General features: G+C 38.1%; 1 protein-coding gene across 3 annotated transcripts in view; it reads right to left on the reverse strand.

The window, feature by feature from the left end:
• Positions 1–241: 241 nt before the first annotated feature.
• Positions 242–15,664, reverse strand: part of rgs3a (regulator of G protein signaling 3a) — a 146,899-nt gene continuing 131,476 nt past the window's right edge. For 2 of the 3 annotated variants that reach the window (XM_028463666.1, XM_028463667.1), the window contains 4 exons: positions 5,197–5,298; positions 4,253–4,314; positions 3,209–3,375; positions 242–2,518 (listed from right to left, as the gene is read on the reverse strand). In XM_028463666.1, coding sequence (XP_028319467.1) covers positions 2,318–2,518; positions 3,209–3,375; positions 4,253–4,314; positions 5,197–5,298 — 532 coding nt within the window. In that variant the 3' untranslated portion in view covers positions 242–2,317. Of the gene's footprint in view, positions 2,519–3,208; positions 3,376–4,252; positions 4,315–5,196; positions 5,299–12,082; positions 12,240–15,664 lie in introns of those variants that run through there. The other variant, XM_028463668.1, reaches the window with a different exon arrangement.

The following is a 15,664-nucleotide window of genomic DNA, read 5'->3' on the forward strand; positions in this document are numbered from 1 at the left end:
TTCTTTATAGGGATAGAAATGTCATACAAGCCTTTTAAGTGTGAATGATACATGATCAGGATCAATGATCTAGATAACAAAACCAGATATAGGGCACAAGGTGGAAGTTTGAGATCTCCGGCAGTGGAAATTGCAACTTCTCACGTCAACATCAGAAAACGAAACCTGAATAAACGCCATGTTTGACTAATTTGCAGGTGAAAATGAAAACACTAAACAAAAGAAACCTCCAATACACAAGTTTTATGCTTCATCAGTTGGTTGTTTTATTCTTCATTAGCAATGACACCAAATGTAACTCTACCACTTGCTATCATAGGAGATGCAATTTGAACTGTAAACAGTGAAAATGATCAAATGCATTTCAGAAAAACTCCTTACAAGCGATGTATGACCAGTATAAAGAGCCGACCGCGCCCGATCCGCGCTCACCTATTCTGTGAAACATGTCACCCTATAAGTTTGGAGTCTCTCATATATTTACATCGATACAGCCGCGTGTGGCATTTGTCCACCAGCAGATAACTTTTGTTTTTTTGTTGGTTTTCAATGTGTCGTCACATTTTCTTTTTCTTAAAGAATTATATTTACAACCATAACAGCCCCCAGCTGCCTGCTGCTGGGTGGTTTACACAGTTAAAATCACTAGCTTAAAATTATTCAAACTATGTATGTTTTTAAGTCAGCCTTATCGCTCTACACACATTTCTCTTAACAAATAGTACAGAGCTCGAGCTGTTCCGTCTGTTTTCGTTAAAAATTCATCCAAATAAATGCATGAAAACCAAACAACATAATAATAATAATAATAATAATAATATTAAAAAAATATTGCACTTAAAGTTCAGGACAGCATCGGACCTGTTTGGTGGTTAAGAGGAAAGTGAGTGCTGAATGCATCCGTGGAGGACGTGAGGAGCGCTTTTGTAGAAGCATCCGGCGAGATATTTAATATAAATAGGCAAACCTTTGTACACTTTAATTGTTTGTTTCTCCCTCCTCCCACAATGAAATGAGCAACCATGTCATTTATTGCTCAGTTGAAACTCAGGAGTGCAGAAAACCCTAAAGCGTTAGAGTGAGAAAAAGAAATAGTGGAAACCAAGAAGAAGTGGCCTGTCAAAGCAAAAAGTCCTGAGAACGTTCCAGGATGTGTCCACAATGAGCTACAATGTTCACAGAAACGTGGAAACATCTTCGTCGTCTCCTTCTTCTTCTTTTGTACTTGAGTTTTTGGCTCCACGTTGTAAACAGTCTTTAGAGACGGGGGAATCATGTGTTCTTTCATTTTATCCATTTACGTTAAATGGAACAGTCTTTAAGTGGCAGAGCGTCATCACAGCTTCACTCCATCCTTTTGTTTTACGCACATGTTGTTTTTCTCCCCGTCTTTGTCCCCAATTATCTTTTCCGTTGAAACAAAAGCCCTGCAGAAGCTTTTTGAGATGTGCAGGTTTTAAACTGATGAGCCACAGATTAGGACATTTTTACAAATTTGATGAAAAAAAAAAAACCAGGGAAAAAGGACTTCGTACCGACCACTTTGGAGGGGCTTTGAACTGAGAACTGCGATCAAAATGAAGCAACATGTGGTGACGAAAACAGTACCTGACTGTCTTGTTGTCATCCGTTATTTGTTGCGACGTCTATTTTTTACAGCTGGACGATGAACACAAATGCATTTTTTATCGTAACAACAGACCAAACAAACAGAAGTCAGTCAGTGATCAGACAAGCATCCACCTCCCTGTGTTAAGCCCTTTGCTCATAGGCTTCTATTCTAACAGCCACCATCCATCCATGCATCCATCCGGTAGCTGTGTAAACTACATTCCTTTTCAGTGCCATAGCTTTGCTTTGTACGGAAGCGTATTGCATTCACTTAGAATTATCATCATTTTTTTTAAATCAGTTTTTTTTCTGAATAATTAATTTTTTTGGCTTTTTTTTTTCTGTTTTTTGGAGTAATTTTTTTGTTTTTTGTGCAATTTTTTTTCTTGAATTATCAAGATCGAGACTAATTGTAATGCCATAATTATGGCTTAGAGATAGAACTATCTCCCAGTGTCTTAAACCAAGTTGAACTCCATGCTTAGAAAAAAACAGTCTAAAAACATTAGCACATAAAACGGAAGAAACCCAAAAAACAAACCATTATTCAGGAAAAAAATGATTTTTTTCTTTTCAAGTGGATGCAATAATCTTCCGTAGCTTCGTCTTCTCACATCGTGACAGAAAAAAAAAAATGACTTACACTGAACCTCACACCCTACACTTTTCAAGTCTGCCCCTACTTCCCATACGTGTCTGTCGTCTCCTACGACGAAGTGGAAGTGGAAGTGGAGCTGGGCTTTTTTTGGTTGATTAAGTCCAAGTAGAGTTCTGAGCGCAGGAAGCGCGGGTACGAGTCTTTCTCCATCAGCCCGTATATTCGCCTCTGGGCCAGGTCGAAACAGGACCGTGTCACCGTTTGCAAATTATCCTTTGTGTGGTCTCTCGTGTAGGAGTCCAGATTTACCTGAGGAGGAGATAAAGAAAAGACATATTTTTTTTATCCATGTTCAATTACTACTCGATTATGATTACGATGACCTGCATTTTTTTTTCAATTACAACAAAAATTACCACTATTAATTTACCCCTAAAAATTCAATTGCAATTTTCAATTAATCACAAAGACACACCCTGACATAAACAACCTAATAAAATATAACCTGTTAGCTTTCTATTATCTATCATACAATTACCTTGTTAGGCTTCCTAATCAATGAAAATATTGGTATTATTGTTTTTGTTGTGGGGGCGTCTGAGCCTTTTCTTCTGTCAGTATACATATATATATATATATATTTTAAAAAACAATTTTAATAGTAAAATGATCCTCAAGAGAACTGACAGGTATTGGGAAAAGTTGATCTGAAACATATTTAATAATTGATAATTATGTATGTGTGTAAGCCATAGAACTGTAACAAAGTTGCACAGTTTTGCATTTAATTACATTGTAATCGACAGTTTTTATAGAATTTCCATCCAAAAGTCAATTATGTGAACTCAGTTACATTCAGTTATGATTACAACAGCAACCTATTTTTGTCATTTACAATTACGGTTATAATTACATCATAATTGCAATTAATTATCAAATACATGATTACAATTGTAACTGAGCCCAACCCTGGCTGGTGGTAATGTGAGCGTCTCTCACCTCTTTACAAGACTGGATTGCGATGTATTCCGCAAAGATTTTCTTGGCTTTCGAGGCCATCTTGGATTGGGACTTGATCTTTCTGTATTCCTCACAGGCTAGCCAGAATTCCAGATTCTCCTCGCTGAACTCTGTGCGCAGAAAAGCTCGGAAGGCGGCCAGACCATCTGAAAAAAAGAGGAGGGTAAACAAAAGAAGAGTTGACTGAAGTGCCATGGCAACCTGACTGCTGGCGTCTCAGAGCCAGAAATAGCTCAGAAGTTTTTTTTTTCTTCTTTTTTGTTTGAGTCATGTGGTTGCAATAAAGCCAGAAATAAATAAACTCGGCCACATTTTTAAAAGCCTTGACATCCTTTCAGTGACATCAGCCGTGTGACTTTATAATTCCTCTAAGTTTCAAAGCATGAATGGACAAAGAAACAAGTGTCTTACTTAGTAAAAAGAAAAAAAAGGAGCACATTGGGAACCAATTTCTTTTTCTTTTTTAAAATTTGAACCCGGTTGATGATTAGAGGAAGACAATCATCCAGAATAAAGAATAGCAGGAAGCCGCGTCCACCCACTGCTCCTGTCTGCACCTTTCCGTTCCCATGAATCACCCACGCTGATAAGCATGGCCAATGCCAGCACTCATGTCTTACCTCATTCCAGTGAGCATGAGTGAGGTAAGAAGTGGAAGAGGGAGGAAATTAGAAAGAAGGAAAATAAAGAGGGCGAAAGAAAAGGTGGAATGGGGAACAGATGTAGGGCTGGCTTTGGATCAGCATCTGCTTTTTGAAAGAACCGTGAGCTGAACGGTGCGGGACAAAAATAGACGCCGACTTGCAGATGTGCGTGTTGGAATCTCCAAACAGTGGATTCTGTTAGTGAGGATTAGGAGAACTTCCTATAATCAGTGCTGTTACATTAATGGGGGATGTAAGCTACATACATGTATCCAATGTTTGTGTCTCTCACTGCAAGTTACTTCACTTTTTGGTGATTGTATTTAAAAAAAAAACACACACAAATAGGAGGAAATACAAGAAAAGTAAAGTCACTTACATTTGTGTGCCAGCAGCTTGTCGAGTGAGTCCCCCCATTTCAAAGCTTCTTCTGGTGTGGGCCTGCAGATGAAAGCAGAGCGGTTCTTTAACAAGCCCATTTCAGCCAGGTTTCTCATTGTGTGACCCATCCGCAGATCTTTAATCTGTGCAGGCAGGAAGAGTGGACATAAAGTGGATCTATCCTCAAACTCTCGCCTCGTGCTTTGGCTTCACTTCTGAGTGAATGATGAAAGCACTGAGAGCCATGAGTAGTCTTTGCTTCACTTCTGTGGGGGGTTTGGAGTTTTATATCCCTGACTTTAATTCCCGTTGGAAGGCGGGAGGAGGGAGGGGCTTTGGTGAGCCAATGGGAGAATGTTGTTGGGTTAGGAGCCCTCCCTCTTCCTCTATGGGTTCTGTCTGCCCCCTGCTGCCTCACATCTTTTCTTCTATTCAACACAGGAGCCTTTACAAAGACTTCAATCCACGTCTCAAACACGCTCCGTCACATTACTGTCTGTTCTGAATAAAGTCGGGCTTGATTCACACAAATTCTCTGCATCGGTTTTAGTTGGTGGCAAACTTATTTTGATACAAGTGTGGGGAAAAAAACTGTTGAAAACCAACATACCGACATTATTGTTTTAGAAACTGCTGCTACAATCAAATTTGGTCAAACTTTAGTCAATCAACACATGTCAAAGGTTTAAGCTACTACCTGAAATACTTGGTAACTCAAAGAGTGTTGAAAGAATAATATATTGGTTGGTTTTTTTTCACTGTTCTATTTCTCCTCACACATCCATCAATTTGATTCATTAACGCGACACTCGGAGCATGCTCCCATCTGTCCTGCCTGTCAGTCATCTCCGACCCAGGTCATCACCATTAGTGGCAGAGGGGCGAGAGGACAGCTTCACACTCCCACCCACATGCATATGCAGCCAGGAAGTGGCCACTTACTTCACCGACTTCATGCATTTGTCCAACTTCCCGGCCGGGCTGCTTCCTGGAGATTCATTCCTCCTCCGCAGGAAAGCCAGACGATTTTTCATGTCTTTGGCCCTGAGAGGGAGAAAGGAAAGGACAAAGAGGAGACGGGAGAGGGTTGAGCGGAAGGAGAAGATGGAGTTTAAAGAAGAGTTGAGAAGAAAGGAAGGGATCGAAAAGAGAAAAGGGAAGATCTTGAGATTTGACGTCCAAAAGTCTTGAAACGAACAAATCCATATCATCCTTCAATGTTATAAATCCAATCCATGACTAGAACTAGAATAAAAACGTATTTTGTACATTGAGATCTTCTTCAGTGTGGGACAGAATTTTCCCAAAAAAGTTGCTCGGCTTCGTCACTCAGTTCGTCAAACGTCTCTGGCAGCCTTTCCTCGAGATGCGTCCCTATCAGGATCCTCGACGGGGACTAAAGCCAATGTGACAGAGAAGGAGGAGAGACACTCAGTCTTCTTCACTCCTCTGTTCCATCACGCTGTTCTCCATGTGCCTACAGGGGCATCTGACAGTGAGCTGACCCCGGGGTAGAGGCAACGGATCACTGTGACACCCAACCACAACATGCACCTGGAAGCCTCCTGATCATCACCCACCATAGTCCCTGCTTCACCTTCTCTAACCATCAACACCCGCTGCACAAACCCCTCCTTCCACCCCCCATACAGCCCATTAGTGCCCCAGCAGGTTTCTGCATATTCTAAAAAAAAGAATCCTCATGCATGTCCTGGCCGTCCCCGACCTGAAGTGTGTGCTGCTGCCTCACTGGGATGTGACCTCACTCAACACCCATTTCCTGAGTTCCCTGCTTGTGATTTCCACTGTGGATTGAATGGCCCGGTAATAACGTGCTGGCCCAAATCCCAGCGAGCCTTCCAACTACCTGCCCAAAGCCCTCAGGAGAGCAAGTACATCCTAAATTGGGAAACAAGGCCTTCCTGTGTTTGACGCCTTTAATTCAGAGAAACACAGCTGCAGATTAGCACAAACACTGTGCACCAGCATTGGGGACAATTACATTTTTCAATTGCAACTACGTCTTCAATTATCCATGTTCAATTACAACTAATTTACAATTACGGTGACCAGCATTATTTCCAATTACAATTCAAATCAAAATCAATATTTTTTCCCTTTAAAGTCAATTATAATTACGTTCTGAATGACAAAAATTAAATTACAATTAATAACAATTAATGAGCCTGTAATAAATAACCCCATAGAACTTAACCTTCCTCGTGTGTTAGCTTTCTGTTTGCATCTCTTATGATAAAGGATCAGTTATGACCCATGTCTCAAATCAGCTGTAAAATACACTAAAAAATATTATCCATCATTACATTTTTTTTAATCTCTTTATCTGTCACATATGATTGAGAGGGAGATTTTTAATAATTGTATAGTTGATTTAATGTTTTTACTGCTGATTTTAATGTTCTTATTGATTTTTAAGCTGTTGAATGTTTTCTGTTGAACTTTTGGATCATGTAAAGCACATTGAATTGCTTTTGTAATTGTATAAAACTGTTGGTATTAATATTTTTTCAGTCAGTATACCCCTCAGTTATATTTTATTTTTAAATGATAAAGTGACCCTCAAAAGAACTGACAGGTCGTGGGAAAACTTTTAATAATAGCTGACTACATAACGTAAGCCATAGAACTGTAAGAGACGCAAAACTGGGGAACCACGTTAGAGTTCTATGCTATATGTAATCAACAGTTATTAAAATATGTTTATCAAGTTTACCTGTCACTTCTCTATAAGGATCATTTAAAAACAGAAAAAACTATATTAAAAACCAGTATTTTCATTGATTAGGAAACCTAACAAGGTAACAAAGAGATGAGAAACAAATTAGATGATAGATAATAGTTTTTAGTGTATTTTACAGCTGATATAAGACATGGGTCAAAGCAAACACAAGAGGAATGTTACATTTTATGATATGAATAATTGTAATTTTAATGATAATTGGAAAAAATGTCTGCCAACATAACCATAACTGATTTTTCAAGCAACTTTCTAACAAAACAAACCCAGGCAGCACTCCATGCAACTGAACTGAATAATCATAATTGAGTTGTAATTCAACATGGATAATTGAAGACATAATTGCAATTTAAAAATGTAATTGACCCCAACCCTGACACACACTACAGAAGCCAACTTCTGAAACCCTTTCTGGTGCTTTCATACCAGTCACAGGTGGCAGACTCCAACACTCCCACGGACTGCATGAGAGCACATGAAGGATGGAGTGAGGTATCATGTGCATGTGTGAAAGAACACGACTGAGCACAACAGAGTCAGCTCACGATTTCATGGAAAGCAAAGACAGAAAGATTGATGTCGAGGGACGACTGTAGGAGAATTGATTTGGGATTAGATGTCGTGGAGCACTGAGCTTTGAAAAAGATCCTCTTTGAGAGGATTTGTAAGATTCAGGAGTGATGAGGCTGGAGCTAAAAAAAAAAAACCCGCTTTGGAGATCAATCGATGAGGCAGTGCTGTTCTCTCCGGCTCGGCCTTATGGGCAACGGAAGAAATCGACATTGCTCTGAGAAATATCGATGCCGCGGTGTGACTCATCCTCTGATTTCAATGAGTGAACTGCATGGAGCAGACTTCTATCCAGATGCTGAGCTGCTGGTGACAGCAGGCCTTTGGCACACGTAAAAACAAGGTGCCCTAGCAAATAGCCTGAAGGACATTTTAGTAGAAATAAAAGCTTTCTTGCTGTTAAGAGCAAGAATGATTTGATTTTTCTATTTTTAGAGCATTCTGAAATAGTTTCACTGCTGCATCAAAGCAGGTCGATAAATAAACATTTATACTAAATTAAACGCTTGTTGTAGTAAAAATATTCTGTATTGTATTGATATTTTCAAAATAGCTGATTCCATGTGGAAACAGGAGGACAGATGATGATGCTGCAACTCTTGCTTTGAGGGTGATATTCATTTCTCTCCTGCCACCACATGGTTGTTGTAGGATACTGCAGAAACAATGTCTTTACATCCTTTAACCTTTCATACTTTTTTTTTAATTTTTAATAGCAAGTTTGAAAAGAAAAAAAAAGGTGTGAAATGAGCTGAGACACAAAGCAGCTAATAAACAAATACTGTAGGATTACATGCTGAATAAACATCTGCTTCACTGATGGTGCTTAAACACAACAGCCTTTGTTTTCAATTGAGACATACTGTATAATGGAGCCACAAAGAGGCACAGATTCACATGCTGGAAAATCTAAAATCTCCTAAAATGTAAACCAACCGACTGTTTTCCTTTCATTACTGTACGTGTGATCATGTGACGTAATCTGATGATACGCGTCAACCCAAGCCATTCATTTGTACGTGTATTTACCTCGGCTCACGAGGTTCTATTTTCACCGGTGTTTATTTAGTCTGTTTGTCAAATTCCCTTAAGTACCATGTACTTCTGATGTAATCCTACTAACAGACAAACTGTTAACCAAAGACAGACCTTTGACCAGCGTTTTTCAACCTCGGGGTCGTGACCCCATGTGGGATCGCCTGGAATTCCGATAGGATCGCCTGAAATGTCCAGCAACTGATAATGATTAAAATAATACTGATTAAAAATGTAATTCTATAATGTTTTAACTCCACACACAATCTTAAAGAACTGTATTCTATATTTTTACTTTTACTTAAATATAAACCTAGTAAAATTAAAAATATATCTGAGCTAGCGCATCTTGTCACTTTGTGCACTAATCCTGGCAACAACAAACATTCTTAAAAGCTAATTTTAGAGATTTCAAAATGGGATCATGACCCAAAAAAAGGTTGGGAACCACTGCGGAAGGAAGGTTCCATAAAATGTTGGAGGGGATTCGTTTCAGAAGTAAAAAAAAAAATCCATATCTCTCATCATATCTCTATTTGTAATTGGGTTGGCATGTAATTTGACTCAGTTATGTCGGGTTGGTTCCTCAGTCACCCCCCTGAGCTTCTTCTGGATCGGATCCAGATTGGATTTCATTGCAATTTTTAAAAGAAAATGGAGGTACATGCATGTAAATTTGGATCTACTGTATCATAGTTAATGGTGATGAAAATTTCTTCCAAGCCTTTAAAGTGTAAATGGTAATGGATCAGTGATCCACATAACTGTCAATATCTGGCAAAGATAATATTTGGCGATGGGCGGAGGTTTGCGCTCTCTTAGAACTCTTGTTTTTGGAAATACATTTTCAGAAACCATGAAAGTAAGCGTATTACATCATGATTCCCAAAAGTATCACTGGAAGCATCCAGAGGGAGAAACTGAAGCTCTGTTTTTTTAGATGAACCCACTCTGCATGCTGTTCTCAGGATGTGCCATTTTGGGGCTCCTAAAGAGCCACGGTGGTAAACATGGACGGTGTCTATTTGAAGGTTTCAATGCTCTTTATTAATTCCCCGTTTGCTTGGCTCACATTAGCTGCACTAATATCACCCTGCTGGCTATTCCTGGTGTTCTGAAAACTAGGCTGCACTCCCAGGGAAAGGCTCGAGTATCACAGAGGGAGAGCGCAGACATACACGCAGCAGATCACAGCGTTTATGAGAATTGCAAAAATACCACCAAGTTCACTGCATGAAGCCTTTATTCTCAGAAAATACCTCAAAGCTCGTATTTTGGTCGAGACTGACCTGTGAGGTATGATATGATGCAAATACACGTTTGTGTTTTTGTCCCTACGGCGCTGTATTGACAGATGGCTGTGCGACAACAAACTCAATACTGAGCATGGCACTCAAATAACAGTGAGTAAAGTTTCAAAGGTTTATCAGTGCATCTGTCACGTACTAAATACGCCTTTATATTCAGAACGTATGTAAATAACATACTGTTTTTTTTAATCAATAATATTGATGGTGTTTACATGACTTTAGAAACTTCTGGCCACCGAAAAACACTTTTCTCATCAAAACAGGATGTTGTGATGACGAGTGCAAACACCGCGGTCAGGAGAAAAGGACCAACTTGTCCGTGGACTCAGAGCAACTGTATTTAATAAATCTCGGCAAACACGGACCACGCGGCAGTTCATCAGCGCACATTTCACAGAGATCCTCGTTACTGCTTCATGATTGTTCTTGGTCCGCGTTATAAAGATCATGACTGAGATGAGATTAAACCAACACGCAAAATAAATGATGCACGCCACAATCAAATCACACAGTCTATGTGACTTCCTGTAAATGTGTTTTAATGAAAGAACATATTTATTTTGACTCAGTCAGTTATAGGCCTGTACAATATTATTTAATGTATGAGTGGGACCAAGTTAAATATTTCATTTTTTTTTATTTTATATAGTGCATTGTTGGAATGTCAGTGCTAAATAAATATTTTTGGGCACAGATGAGTGAGACTATTCAATTTTGGCGAAAAATGTCTAAAATTCATATCTGTCAGATTTTCATCAATTCAGTCAAGATTTTGCAGGATAATGTAAGGCTATGATTTGCAACATCTGACCAAACATGATCCAAATCCGATCCAAATTCCTGACTCAGCAATTTTTTTATAATTAACATTAGAAAGCCCATTTACGACTTTCAAAAATTCCTATACAATTTAAATAAGTTTTAATTTTTACTCAAATTTGGTGGATTGATGTCGGGTTGTGACCTCAATCAAAATGTCGAGTTTCGTACGGATCCGATCCAGAATGTGGATTTGGCAGCAGGTTGAAGTTTGATGATATCTCTATTCCAATAAAGTCTATTACGAGATAGTTTGGTCAAGATCTGGATCCTGATCCAGGTTTGACATTTAAAAAACCATGCTGAAGGTCCACCATCTTTGAAAGTCCTTTCTACTGTCATTTCTACTGTCTGGTTTGAGAAGAGTTTTGACGTTAACGTACAACAAAAGTTCAAGTGTTTGTCATGCCAACTGCAGCTTTTGACACATGCCAAATTGGGCGTTTTTGAAATTTGCGCTGAACGAGCGTTTTAATTTGTTTGTTTGTCTGTTAGTAGGATTGCATTTTAAAAAAGTTACTACCCAAAGTTAGACCTTAGGCCATTAAATTTTAGATCATTAGGATCAATTGACTGATTCTGGATCAGTTTCAAAAATAAAAAAAACTACTATCGTTCATCAATGGCGAAATAAAAACAAAAAAACAAATAAAAATGGTTTGTAATTGACTGATATTTATGCATAAATGCAGTGGGACTACTAATTTCCATAATAATGTATTTTGGTGTTTGGGTTTTTGGCCTTGGTTTTCTCATTTTCGGTTTTCAACCCACAATTTTCATTTGGGTGCATGCCCGCAAATTATGCAGACGTAAATGACATAGCAATTTAAAAAAGAAAATGGACAACAGCTCAGTATCTCACAAGCAAGAAAAAAATACTCCCCCCCCCCTTCAATATTCCTAGAAGATCCATGAGAAAAGGAACTGTTGTAATTTGGGTCAATAAATGTGCCACCATCATATCCACACACTTCGTCAATCACAACTAAATAAAGAACTCTATAATCAAGCACAGTCACTTTCCCAACCACACAAATTGCATGAGCAGTCCTATTTCTGAAATCCAGGCTGCATATAATAAGAAAAAAAGGTCAGTCTCAAGTTAGAAATTAAAGCTGCTTCCTCCCAAACACTTTCAGCTCTTTTCCTTCACAGGGGATTCTCCCTCCCCACAGAGACGATCAAATGAGATCCACATAGAGGTCGGAGTGCTTTACTAAAAACCCAAGTGCAAGAATAATCCTCGTGTGCTGTGCTTCTTTCAGAATGTCTTGTTTTAAACATTTAAAACTGCAGATAAAAGCATTTAAATCCAGAGCTGGGAAGCTCTTACCTCTCCAGATACTTGTCAGAGAAATTCACCACAGTGTGGAACATGGGTGCCAGCATGAATGCAGCACACACTCGCACAGCATGTACAGTACGTGTGTTTTTAATAAGAGTCCCAGTGGCCAGGGTCCAGGAGTTTGTTCCTCTAACCCCCGAGAGGCTTTGCCGGAGCTTTATATAGTCCAGGGGTTTGGATAAGGCGGGTCGGGGGCTTAACCAATCCACAGGCAGCGTTTAAAAGTAGAGATACCTTCCTTTGTGGTGGGAAGACATTTAAATTTAGGTGAAATGTGTCTGTTTTGGAAAAAAGATTTGATTGGATTTTACTAAATGATACTAAATTATAATTTAAATAGTAATGGTGTACTGTTATACATATTGTATTTAGTAGGGGTGGGACGATAGACAGAGTTTTCAATACGGTAATGAGCTCACGATAACAATATGATACAATATTTTGGAAAAGGAAAAAATATTTTTTTTAAATGTGCTTTTATTTGACATTAACTCTGGACATATATTGATACTTATTCTGAGTATGAGCTTTTCAACTCAATAGGAATATAAAAAGTAGAAATAAACAATAATGTGAATAATATCAAAAGTGTCACTCTGCAAATAGATGCAAGTTTGTAATTAAAACCCAAACATGTCATCATCATCATAACATTGTTCAACAAATATTCATGTCTCATGTGCAGGTTAGGGTTAGATTACAAATACTCAAATTACTGTAATTAAGTAGTTTTTTGGGATACTTGTACTTTTACGAGTACATTTTCAAGCCTGTACTTTTACTTGTACTTAAGTATTCATTATGCCATGTAATCTACTTAGTGCTCAACTGTGATTTTAAAAGTATCCGAGTACAATTTTAATTAATATCCAGCTTTATTATCTGCATTTTTAGAGCCAATAAGGTGATTTGAGAGCAAACAAGCCATTCAAAACCAGGACAAATGAACAACAAACAAAACAAAACAAAACAACAAAACACAAATAAATAAATTAATAATAAAAGTGAGGGAAATAAACACGTTTTTATCTTATCAATTGTTAATGATTTATTGATTGTTAGCGTTTTAACTATTGGTAAAGCAAAACACAACATTTAGAGATCTAGTCTGGAGAGGTGACATGACATCATTGCTTAAAATTAATTAATACTGACTTTGTACTTTCACTGAAGTATATTTCTGGTAACAGTACTTTTACTTGTAATTGAGTAATATTTTCCCAATGTAATAGTACTCTTTCCACCACTGCTCGTATGTAGGTTGGGTCAAAGAGGATGCGTACTTTATTTAATTAGGGAAGATTTGTTACTCTACATGGGGATCAATACAAAAATATTATGAAGTCTGGCAACCTTTGTTTGACTCACCGGTGTTTGGAAAACGTGAACGCAGATACAAATTTGTTGATGTGCTATGATTGTGCTTCTATTATTGTATTGTATTGATTATTATTGGGGTTGTTGTTTGTGTGTGTGCGTGCGTGCGTGCGTGTGTACCATAATTCTTGAGTTATCTGGCCTTCTGTCAAAAGGTGGGATGGGGAGCGGAAAAGGAACATGTTGGAAAATGTATGCGTTCAATGATACTATCTATTCTATTCCAAAAAATTAAAAAGAAAACCGTGTTTAACAAATAAAAATAAAAACCATATCTGTGCACAGACTTTGCATAACAATTTTAGTCTATTCTTTAGTCTACACAGCCCAGATTTAAGTAATATGACAGCGATTGAGACTTTTGGGCTTTAACGGTGTCTCCTGCAGCTGAAAAAAAACAGACGGAACAGAGATGGAAAGGTATGTTTAAATGTTTAACCCCCCACTCACACCATCGATGATAGATTTTGTGATGTTTTAATAGGATGGCCTGAAATGCCCTTTAAAAAAAAAAAAAAGCTAAAACTGTAGACTATAACCACAGCTCTCGTTAAAAAAATCAAGAGTAAGACATGAAAAATACATTGCACTATAAAAAAAAAAGTTGTTGCCCTTTGCTTTTAGAGGAAGTGTTATTAAAAATCAATACAAGGAGGTGCAGGGGATGAAATAGAAGAACACCAACCCTACAGTCTGCTATATTTGCACCCGTACGTTTCATTTTGGAACATGAACGGCGTGTTTGTTGTACGGTTTTATTCCTCAAGCTGTTGAAAAGGACAAGGCCAACACAATGATTCACACACGCATCACTCAGACAAAAACCAACACACTTCCCGATGACAAAGTGTGAAAAGGGCTGGACTAGAAGTACACTACAGTGACAAGGTAAACATGGTCTAAATACATGAAAAAGCACATTTGAGAGCAAACATTTGGAGAGAATTAAAGAGGACACAGGGACAACAGCTGAGAGGTAGGTTTAGAGAATTAAATAGGGAGTGACACACAAAAGCTACACAAACACAACACACACTTATCTGTAAAACTTAGATATTAGACAAGAGGACACCTAAAGAGACCTGTGCACACACAGGTGTAAAGAGTACTGATATATCCTACTCAAGCAGAGGTACTGCTAATTGATTGAAAATGTACTCAAGTACAAGTACGTCGTACATGAAATACCCAAGTACATTTATTGTTTGGTAATAAATCTTGCTATGGTTCCATTGCATACAGTAAAGATCTCATGTATAAGTAAATGTAAAAGGAAGACACAAAATCTTGGACATTTATTTTCCACAAAGGCGTCTGTATAAAATTAAAGGTTTGTCAAAATACAAAAAAAACACCAATTAATTCAATTAAAAATAAATAATAACTCTCATTCTCTAAGTATAGCTACATTTATGAACTCTAAAACAGTGCCATACCAAATACGCCATATGGGTAACAACACAATAGGTAGAAACCCCAACATGAACCATAGAAAGTGTTGGACGTTGATCAGAAATGGCACAACTAAGAACATATGGATTAGGCTAAATGTGCCAAGAGACCATGACATAGAAATTAAAACTAATAATTTACTCAGTAAAGGTTAGAAATGTAAGGAATTACTTGACTTCTTTTAAAATGTACTTACGTGCAAGTAAAATGACTGATTTAGAAATAAACTCAAAGAAGTACAAGTACCCATAAAAGCTTTCACCTCAGTGTGCACGGCTATCAATACTTCATCTCTGCCTTTTACACACGTACGCACACACACGTACACACACACACGTACGCAGCCTGTCAGCACTCAGCTTCCTCCTAATGATTGGTGCAAGATTGGCTGCGTTCAAAATCGCATAGTAACGTTCTACTCATACGATGCCAGACGTCAAAATGAGTATGAAGTGCGTTCACATTAAATAGTATTAAAAGAATGAGTATGCAAGAAATACCGGGATGTATACTATATCGGGACATTTTTGAAGTATGCACGGTGAGCACACTAGTCTTACTCAAGCGCCCCATGATGCATTGCGAGCGGAACGTAAAATCGTCCTGGGACCGGCTTCAAGCTAAAAATCAAAACATTTCCTTTTCAAAACAAAAGCGTTTCATTACATTTTTTAACACTTTTTTTAAATAGGGCTCTTGTTTTGAAGTTAACCGGAAGTTTTGTTGGTAGTGCAATAGTGG

This window comes from Gouania willdenowi, chromosome 12 (genome assembly GCF_900634775.1).
Source record: "Gouania willdenowi chromosome 12, fGouWil2.1, whole genome shotgun sequence".
In the NCBI taxonomy this organism is placed as follows: Eukaryota; Metazoa; Chordata; class Actinopteri; order Blenniiformes; family Gobiesocidae; genus Gouania; species Gouania willdenowi.